This window comes from Delphinus delphis, chromosome 1, assembly GCF_949987515.2.
Source record: "Delphinus delphis chromosome 1, mDelDel1.2, whole genome shotgun sequence".
Lineage (NCBI taxonomy): Eukaryota > Metazoa > Chordata > Mammalia > Artiodactyla > Delphinidae > Delphinus > Delphinus delphis.
The window spans coordinates 15698841-15709569 of NC_082683.1; the positions used below are offsets into that span (position 1 = coordinate 15698841).

General features: G+C 53.8%; 1 protein-coding gene across 1 annotated transcript; it reads right to left on the minus strand.

Moving 5' to 3' along the window:
- Positions 1–372: 372 nt before the first annotated feature.
- DDOST (dolichyl-diphosphooligosaccharide--protein glycosyltransferase non-catalytic subunit) lies at positions 373–9367 on the minus strand. The gene is made up of 11 exons (XM_060015547.1): positions 9175–9367; positions 8834–8944; positions 4398–4484; positions 3433–3536; positions 3204–3298; positions 2813–2906; positions 2420–2568; positions 1864–2011; positions 1115–1235; positions 886–992; positions 373–795 (listed from the first exon to the last, which is right to left on the minus strand). Exons 1-11 carry the CDS (start codon positions 9326–9328, stop codon positions 646–648), a joined length of 1320 nt encoding a protein of 439 aa, XP_059871530.1. The 5' UTR covers positions 9329–9367; the 3' UTR covers positions 373–645.
- Positions 9368–10729: the final 1362 nt, after the last annotated feature.

Sequence of the window (10729 nt, forward strand, 5' to 3'; positions counted from 1 at the left end):
TAAGAGTGATTCTTATGCCACAAAGACAAGAAACGATCAATGACGGGGAAGGGATTTTACATACAACTTTACACATGCTTTTTAGGAACACAACTATTGCCTAAAGCAAGGTGAACATAATTTAAGGTTCTTTTCAACCAAGCAGTTCTATAATTCTGTTATAAAGTCAAGCACTGTTGACTTCCTAGATTTCCAATTTCAGTGATTTCCCTACTGGCCTTTATTAACCTTATTTTATCCCTTGACGTTTAGAAGCTCTGTCATTTCCAGTCTTCAGCAAAACTAAAAAAGGCCACTTACTGTTTTGTATCCAGTCATTTCTCAGCAGCACCCACACCATCAGCAAAGCACAACGGGGGCCAGATGAAGTTTGAGGGCGATGTTTCTCTTTATTTTAGAAATGAGAGTTGACTTCACATGTGAAAACACACTTAGCATTCAAGGTGGAAAAACTCAGAAATTATTCCCTAACCCCCCCCCACCCCTTGGTACTCAATGTTCCATCTCCCGCTGAGGTAAGCTGTGCCACTGTCCGTGGCTTTAAAAAAAACAAAACCCCCCAAAAAGACCCACCATAAAGGGGAGAAAAAGCAGTCCTATAAAAACCCTCCACGTCTGCTGGAAGGAGTCTGGGGCGCCGGCCCCTCAGTCAGACTTCTCCTTCTCCTTCATGTGTAAGAAGACGACGCTGAAGATGAAGAGCCCCACCATCATGGAGAAGGCGCTAGCGTAGTAGGGATAGGCCGAGGGGATGAAGCGCTCGTACTGCGTGTGCTGCAGGGGCCGCACCGACACCTGCGACACAACAGAGGTGGCAGGCCCTGGCCACGCGGAGGCCCAGGTGGGGCAGGCGCTGGCTGGGGACGGGGCTGCAAGCTGGCTTACCTGAGTGGAGGAGTACAAGTGCGTGTAGCCTAGCCGGTTGTAATCCACTTTGAACTGGAACACGCCGTACACGTCAGGCAACTTGAACTGGACGCTGTACTTGCCAGCTGGGGAAGAGCCGAGACACGTAACCAGGAGGGGCTTCCCACAGTGTCTGTCGGCTGCACGAGAGCCGGCCCGAGGCAGGGACAGGCTTCCCAGAGTTCTCTCTTGCAAGAATTGCACTCACCTTTCCTCTTCAAGAAGGTCCTCACAAAAGGATCAATGCGGACAAACTCCAGCTGGATGTCATCACCGTCAAAGGGGACCCATTTGCCGTCTGAGAGCTGCTCAATCACGATGCTGTACTCCTGAGGGGAGAGGCTGGTTGGCCGGGGTGGCCGGGGACTGGGGGACGCCCCCAGCCCTCAGCTGCACTGAATCCCCAGTGAGTCTGGCAGGAACCACCAGGCGTTCTGAAAACCCGGGCAAGCCCCACCCACCGCCCCTGGACAGTGATGGAGGACGCCACCCAGCCGGCTCACCCCCCTGACTCGTACCTGCACCCCTTTACAAGCCCGTGGAAGCCCGCACCCAAACACCGCCCTTCCCGAAAGCACCGGGCACTCCTGGGCATCCCTGCTTCCATATTCACTGCTCTCGCCTTTCCCTACTTCTCTTCCTGACGGATTCATCCTCAAGACCCAACTCAAATGTGGTTTCTCATGTGAATTCCGCTCCTAGCAGAGTGAATCAGCAAAGCCCCTCCCACCTCTGCATTCGCACAGCAAAAGCACACCTCCTCCAAAGGCCACCTGTTAGGGTATGGGTTTACTAGGCAGGCTCTCCGCACCTCAACTGACTTTCTTACAGTGAAGATGAATTTATTCAGCCTTGTTTAGGCCCCTCAGGCCCAACACAGAAATGTTCAGTAAGTGCTTTTGACCGGAATCAACTTGGCCAAAACCCGGGGGCCCTCCCGCTCCAAGGAGCTCTTACCACTAGGTCAGTGACAGTGTAGGCGTTGGGTGGGGCTGTCTCGCCCACCCGATGATGGGACACAGGCCCCACACGTAGGACACCCTCCTCCTTGAACACCCAGCGGGAAAGGGCCACAGCTAGCTCATAGTTGCCTGTCTGGGAATACCTGCAGAAGGGGAAACAGGAGAGGCTGGAGCGCTGGGACCAGCTTCCTTCCAGGGGTGCCTGGTAAACCAACCACTATCCACCAAGATAAACCATACACAGCCAATTTCTGCCTAGAGGCCATACACATCTAGGGATGCTGGTGAACAGGAGCACAGAAGGATAGGTGTGAGGTGTTGCTTTGGGTGTCACCTGCACAATAAATACACAATTACTGAAACATCTCCAGAGAAGCCATCACTATCCTGAAAAGTCTGGACTGCCAACATCAACAATATAAAGTCTTCGAATAATTTTAAAGCACCTGAAGATAACGTAGCCTCTGACACTCCTAGCTAAAAGCCTCCTTCTTCCCCATCCACGCAGACCTACCGCCCAGACCTCACCCCTAAGCACCCCCTGCATCTACCTCTGGGAGCCGGGCGCAGCCTTCTGCACCGCCGAGTTGAAGAAGGCGTCGCTGAAGAAGTCGAGGGAGCCGCTGAAGATGACCCGGGCGTTGTTCCTGGCCTGCAGCCCCGCGATGAGGAGGGTGTTCTTCCCCACGGCATGGGGGTACTGGGAACGACACGAGGCCGTCAGCTAGGAGAGCCAGGGCGAGGGGCCAGCCTGGGCCCCAGCTGAGGGCAGAAGCTGAGACCCACCCCGCTACCCCGCTGTGGCTGCCCTCGTCCCCCTCCCACCAACTTCTCATTTCATTGCCTCAGAGAAGGGTGCTCTCCTTGCTTCTCGTTTTCAAACAAAAAGTGCTCTGCTACCAGGCCCAGGGCCGGGAGGCCTCACGGCGGCGAAGGCCCCTTACCTGGGTGATGGGTTTATCGGGGAAGAAGGAGTAGGAGGTGGAAGCGCCCGTCAGGATGTCCAGCACCAGAGGATTGTCCGGGTCGGCCACCATCCTGGAGAAGGACAAGAGAAGGGCCAGCCCGGACCCCAGGGACTCAGCCCAAAGGACCTGGGGCCCTCCAGGAGCCATTTCTTCCTAAGAATTAACCCTACTTTCTAACAGCCAATCCCCTAGCACTCCTCCTGCTGTCACAACGGAGCCTAACTCTTAACGTCACATATTCACCTCACCCACATCCTCTGGGGAAGGAAAGGCCCCCAAGAGTCACAAGCTTGGGCCGGTTTCCTGACAAAAGAAAGCGATCCCTTCCTCCCCCGGGGTTTCTGCGGGCCTCTCGCTGCTCACTCACCCGACACCTCGAAAGAGGACAGGATTCAGAGACGACTTCCCCACGATGGTCGGGGCCTTGAGCAGGTTCTCCGTGTCGGCCACGACGAGCGTATGCTGCAGGGGCAGAGGGAAGATGGGGGTCAGGAAAAGGCGCCCCAAGCCACGGAGCCTCTCCGGATGCCCTCCCGGTTTCTAGGCTGAATTTTGCTATTAGGCCCTGAAACCTGGAAGGTGACAGGCCTGATTACCTGGCCAAGGTCTGAGATGTCATAGTTGTGATGGTCGATGACAGCTGTTTTCTCCTCGTCAAATTCAATCCCACACTCACTGCCCAGCTCTCGAAGAGGGTCACCTGCAGTACAGACCCAAGAGATGCCTGACCGACCCTAAGGCGGGCCCTGGGCTAAGCAGTGCCCCTCGTCCTAGCGTCCTCACGAGCCGCTCTCTACCAGTCAGCCCCGGGGCCCTGCAGCTTCAGCAGGCTGGGCGCAGCGCCCACTGGACCCCTGGGCAACAGCACGGTGTTCTGCCTGTGCGAGTCGGAGCCTGAACTGACAAGTGCCACCACCTGGCCCTGTCCCTCCGCAAGCACAGTGACCTTGGTTCTGCGCAAAAACCTCCTTGGAAGCGAAGTAACTGGCATGGGCGAACTTGATCTGGATGAGCCTGGGCTTACGAGGTTTCTCTCTTCCTCATCATTGCCCCACCAAGAACCCCACCCAATATGGTTTTAAAAACCTATCGACACTGGAAGGAATGAAACAAGACTGGTCAGTGGTGTTCACTGGTGCAGCTGGGTGGTAAGTACATGGGATTCGGAACACTGGAACTCTCCTCTCCCTGCTTCTACGTATCTTTGAAAATGTCCGATGTAAGAAACACAAAAATAATCTGTCAAACCTCCCCTCTTGCCTTCTTTTCGTAAGAGAAGAGCCACCAAAACAACACGAAAGAAACAAAGGAAAAAGACAAAAACAGAAGAAGGGAAAAACAAACAAACAGGGACCCCAGTCCTTAAAAGGACCCACTTCTCATCTCATGGGCTCTGGTCACAGGAAAGCACAGGAGGGGCCAGATGGCACTGGCGTTCCTTCACTCCCTCCCTGGTTGAGGCTCCCCTGTGAGCGCCAATTTGTCAGCTTCCATTTGTAAAGCTTTCTAAGCTCCCTGGAGAAATGGTGGAAAACACCAGAACTCCCCAGGTCAGACTTACCAATGTCTGAGCTGGCAGCTACCAGGACACGGCCTCCACCGTCGATAAAGGTACTGATGGTCTCCACGTTGATATTTCCCCCGAAATCTGAAAGAATCACCAGACTCGTGACCCAGAAGGTTCCTCTAACTGCTCCTCTGACATCTGGGCGGGGAAGGTGGCCCGCAGACCAGCCGCAGTCAATCACAGGATAGCACCCTCTGGAGGCCCAAAACGAGAGGGACCTTTCCCATGCACACCCCGACACAGGGCAATTCTCCCAGCTTCCCCAGTGTGAAGAGCCAAAAATAATGACTCAAATTCATAAACCTTTAGAAGTATGAATGAAATAATCAAACACCTACCAATTATAGCTGTCAAGTTAGTCATACATATTTCAAGTCACACATAAACTATTCATCTAGAAATGTCGCATTTTCCCACTCACATCTCATGAAACAATTTCATTCAAACTTATCACCTGCGCCTTTCACATCAGTATCTTTGTCTTCACCTGAGCCACTTCTGGGGTCACCTAACAGTTTTCCAGGGCCCATCAACTTCACTTCCGTCTAAGCCATCTGAGAAACAGCCCTTTTGAATTTGAGGATGATGCTGTCACTTGACACTAGGACTCCTTTGCCTGACATGAGAGGTTTTTTCCCTATTAATCCTACAGATTTAGATCCAGGACGGCCATAACAGGACCACTTCACATACTGTTTTAAAGTGATCACCAAAAAGGTGCACTAATTTCCAGCACCTGTAATTGTGAGAGCACACCCTTTCTGGTCAATCAGCTGGGACAGCCGCAAGCATCCAGAACTAGCACTGAGTGGGGCTACCGCAGGCTCCTGAGTCTTCCCCGAAGTGCGCCCTGACGTTCAACATAAAGTAATGGCGGGAGTGCTTAGTAATTCACTTATCCATTACATGAAAATTATTTCCTGTGTGCTGAGAAGAAAAATAAAGGGGGGAGAGGGGCTGTAATACGTGCACGCTGATCAGGGAAGCCCTTGGGAAAGCACAGTGCCTTTGAGCAGGTGCGAGAGCGAGCTGGGCAGATGCGGGCGCGAGCATCCCAGGCATCGAGAAGGACAGGGGCAAGGTCCCCGAGGCGGGGAGCAGGTCTCCACTGGAGAGAGCAAAGCGGCGAGAAGCAGCAGAGCAGGCCGGTTCCTGCAGGCTCTGTAGGCCCCGTGACGACAATGGCCACGTGGAGGAGCCACTGGAGGGCTTTGAGCAGGAGACCAACGTAATCTGTTTGTATCTTTAAAGGATGGTTCTGGCAGCTAGGTGGGGAATCGGGTACAGGGGGTGAGGGTGGAAGCAGAGTCATGGGTTAGGAGGCCACTGCGATCACCCAGGCGGTGAAGGGTGGTGACTGGACCACAGGGGTGGAGGGGGAGGTGGTGAGGGGAAATGGGGAGGAGGCATGGGCCTACACCTGCATTCTGAAGGCCAAGCCTGATGTGGGGTGTGAGAGGGAGAGAGGCACTAAGGACAACCCCCCAAGATTTCTGGCCTGAGCAACTGGAAGGTTGCAGGTACCATTTACTGGGACTGGACACAGAAGTCTGTCCATTACATCCACCGGGCAGTTAGAAATGAGTCCACGACATAACTTTGTGAAGATCTGAATAGGAGAACGGCCCTCTTTTCTAAGGGGTAATTTTCAGGAGAAAAAACTAAAAGCGTCGTGCCTTTCCGTCACGCATAGACGGAACATCTTGTGTGTGCAGACTCAACCCCTCACAGCACGCTAAGCCCCATCCACCCTCCTCCAGAGAGGCCAGGCAGATCCGCAGACAGCACAAAGACAGCTTCGTGGTGCAGCACAGTGGTTCCCAAGCAAGGCGACTGTGCTGCTCAGAGCAATGCTCGGAGATGTTTCTCGTCACGAGGGGGAAGGAGGCTACTGCTGTCTGATGCGTAGGGGCCCGGGACAGCACCCACAACACAGAATTGTCCAGCCCAAAACGTCAAGAGTGTTGCCGTTGAAACTCTAGCATAGTAACACAGGCTATGAAATTGAGATACCCGGGCTTAGATCCAGGCAATCCCTTCACCTTTCTGAGCCCATTTCCCCATCTGTAAAACAACCCAGTGTTTCCTGGGTGCAGAGGATGTGCGAAGGATCCTTCTCCTGTAGCCATTACTGCATGTGCCTTGGGAGCTTCCGGATCCCAGAGAGGGCAAGGAACCCACTGATCTCCACATGGAGACAGAAACCAGGCCGGCGTCCTCACACCTAAGGGGACCACGGTGGTAGCACAGGAGGGCCCTCAGAGTGGGGGCCAAACTCTTACCCTGAACCCAGCGCACAGCACGGTAGCCTCCTCCCCGGGCGCCCAGGAGGGTTTCCTACGACAACGTTCCCCACCCTGCAGGGCAGACAGGGTGACAACAGATGTGGGGCAGGGCTTCAAATAGCACTGCGTCTCAGAGACATTGTTCCCCTTCCAATTATTTTTCCAGCCTTCTCGATCAAAGAGAATGGTCACAGTCCAATACTGGTCTTAACGCTTCTCTAAACTAGCTCACCTCCTCTTTTAAGAGGACATCTCGGGCCCAAAGCCTTCAGCAGACTGAGAATCAGCTAGAACTTGACGGCACTGCATTCATTCTATTTACAGGTACCCGCTACTGACTGCAAATGATGGCACTGGCTTTCCATTTGCAGTGGTGATAATGGGTTCATTACTAGTTTCCTTTTAAACTGGTGTTTTAGTGTTGTTTTTTTTTAAAGCAGGTCAATTTGAAGAAAAACTTTATTAGCACAAATGACATGGAAAATGGTAAAAATCATGAAGGGAGAATGGAATTGACTGCGATCTGTGAAGCAGTTTTTTAGGCTCTGCCGTTTCTCCCACCAACAGCAGCCTACCTCAGCCTCCTCCCAATCTACCTGGCACTGCTTCCCTGCCTCTCAGAGACACTCCTGAGCACAACCTGGGCGGCCTCTCCACTCCATCTTGGACATCCCAACACGTGGTTTGGTAACTCCTTTCAAGTCCTTATTTTTATTTACTTTTACTTCCTCACAGACAGACTGAAAAACTCCTCAAGGGCAGGCTCCAATCTCAGAGTTCCACCACCGCAGCAACCTGGCAAATGCCAATTATCTGCTAAAGGCTCCATTCGCCTGCCTAGTGACTTGAAGATTTTAACTGGTTCAACTACACTTGCCTCCAAAAAGCCAATTCCAAAGGCACATGCTGCAGGGGAGGTGGGGGCAGCTCGATAAGTAAAGGGAACTTGGGGAAAATACGTCAGGGATTTGGCAGAACCCCGTCTCACACAAACCACAGAGAATAAAGTCGATGCCAGTGAAGTGAAAGCCTTCCTAAGCTTCATCAGCTGAAGGAAGAGATGGCAGTACTGTCTTACCCCAGACAGGGACAACTTGTGTCCTCTGAGAAAAAGATAAACTGAAGCCACTAAAGAAGAGAATGACTGGGATGCTCACAAAAGCACGACAAAAGGGAAACAGCCAAAGGAACTGGGGATATTTAGTCTGGAGAAGAAACAACTGAATGGGCCCTGATTATGTGAAGGCTATGTCTGTAAGCAAAATAAGCACTAGGCCTATTCTCTAAGGCCCTGGGGAGTATCAGAAACCCTTTCCCTCCCTGCCCCCAAATAAACAAAGAAGGAAGTGGGAGACAAATTCCAGTTTAATATAAGAACTTCTTAACAGAGTTGTCCAGTGGTGGAGTGGGTTGCCTCATAAGATAGTAAGCTCTCTATCACAGGAATGTCAATTGGAAAATTTAGTGAAGATGTTCATTCTGATCAACAACCAGCCTTCTGCTAAGCCCTGGACATATCCACCCAGCCTCAAACAGGGGGTAAGACTAGGTAATCACTAAAGGTTCTTTTCAGCCTAACTATGACTCCATCTGAATTCTTAGGATCAACTACCATCAGTGCCCCTTAACAGCAAACCATATTTATAGCACGCCATTTCCTCTTTCCACACAGGCAAACCCAATGGCGTGGGGGGGGGGGGGGGGAGTGTCCATCTTTCTTATCAGGCCCTTTAACAGAGAAAACTCCCTTCCCTAAGTAGCAGAGCCAGGAGGGGTTTTGGGGGGGTTTTTTTGGCCTCACCAGGCGTCTTGTGGGCTCTTAGTTCCCCGACCAGGGATTGAACCCGCACCCTCGGCCGTGAAAGTGCACAGAGTCCTCACCACCAGACCGCCAGGGAATCCCGAGCCCGGAGTTCTATGGTCTGCAACAACACTTGATCCCACAATCCTCAGCTGTGTCTTTTGGAAAGAAGATGTCCTCTCCTAAGCCCAGATTAGAAGTAAACATTTTCCTCTTCTCTGTTGGCAGCAGCGCCCAGGGCTGGCGACTCACCCCATCCCAGAACATGCCCAAGATCCTGAAGAAAGGGATAAATCAGTCCTGGGCCTCGAATCCCAGTTCTGGGAGCGACCGGCAGCCCTTACCTTCTACCGAAGGGGAGAAGATGATGAGATTGTCATAGAGGAACTCCCCGTACTTAATGAGGGACAGGCTGGGGTCATCTGCGGTCTTGAATGTGAGTACAAAGCCCCGATCTGGAGAAGAAAACAGCGAGCTGAGGCAGACGGGGACGCAAAGGGAAACCACCGCTGCACAGATCATGACCGTTCTCCGCCCCCACCCTCCCGCCCCACTAGAGGCAGGTCAGACCTGGACAGCCAGCTCATGGAAAACGAGCGGGAGGGAGAGCAGCCAATGTCCTTGGGCTTGGGGACCTTTCCGACCCCAGACTTTCACCTGCCGCCCCCTCGGACCCCAGTCTCACCCTTCAGGCTCCGGAAGAAAAGCGAATGCGTCTCCCGCAGGTTGAGGTTGTCCAGCAGCACCAAGGTGCGGGCACCGCTGGCGCCGACCAGGCCAAGCAAGGGCAGCAGCAGCCACAAGAGGGACCAAGCACGGACCGCGGCGCCGAGCCCCATCTTCCTGCTCCTGCCAAAGAACCCAAGCACCTGACACCGGAAGTGCTCCTTCCACAGTCGCCCAATCGCGGCCCGTGGTCGTGGAATACAACCCGGAAGTGATCCGAGTACGTCGGGGCTGGGCGTTCGGAGCCGCTGCTCGGACGGTGAGGGGCGGGGAGCGCGGCCGGAAGTGCACCGGTAGGAGGCGGATACTCTGAATCCTATTGGTGAAAGGGGCACGCGGCTCCGCCTCTCGAAAGGAAAAGGCTCAATCCTAGAGAGACAGCTCTGCTGCCGCGACCAATCAACAGGGTTACTAGCCCCTTGGTTCCGCCCATCCCGGGCTTCCGCCTAGAGCCCAGAGCCCGCTTCCCGCCGGAGTTTGGGACGGATGGGTGCGTCCCGCCTCTTCAACCTATTCGTCCTGGTCTGGGCCAGTGGCGGCGTCAACTCGGGCCACCTCCTCGGTCTTCACTGGCCCGGGACAGATTCGACTAGGAACAAGGCCCCACCCCCACTGTCTCCAGGGAGAAAGTGGTTGGAAAAAGATCAAGGACCGCGGAGGGGGTGGGGAATTTGTCCTGCTGCTCAGGGGCCCAGGGCCTTGGCGCGGGCCTGTCCTCCCCCGCCTGTTGGACCACACTGGAGGCAGTGTGGATGGGCGACGGACTGGCCTACCCTTCAAAACCTCTAGCTGAGTTCATTTCGAAGCCCCGTCTCTCACTAGCCCTGTTACCTGGGCATTTCCCTGGTCTCCAGGCCACTGTCCTAGGCTGGCAATAGAGACTGGCGAGGCCCAGCTCTCCTACTTATCGGTGTGCCTTTGGAACAGCCTTGGCTCGTGGGAGGACTAGGGCGGGTTTTGAAGCACTTCGTACAGAGCCAGGCTGAGCCTCCCCTCAGTACTGCTGGCCCCCGCCCCTTCTAAACTGACACAGGGGCAACCCGCTCACCTCAGACCTGCCTCAGTCCCACCACGACTCTAAGTAAAAGCAACCACAAGCATCTCCAAGACTTCAGCTATTCTCTGGGTCCCAAACACAATCCCAGGGCAAATGGTGAAGGTAACTGTGGAGAGAGAAGGTAGCTGTTCTTTTCTGACCTCTTATACTTGTCCACCAAGCCAAGAATGCGGGGGCAAAAGTCAAAAAGTCTCGCTCTGTGCATCTCCTTAACGGTTTCTACCTCCATCCCCTGCATGGAAGGTTAGGGCTGCACGGAAGGTTAAGCCTCTCACCCCAGCCCTCCTGCCCTTCTGCACACAATGCCACGTCAATCCACCAAGCTCAGACCTGATGGTGCCGGCCTGTTGCTGAGCAGTCTGCCACGGCTCAGGGGCACCCAAAGGCTATTTACTCAGGTCTCCACCTAAACTCATCTTGGCAGCCTCATCAGCTTCTCCATCCCTGCTCAGGGCTT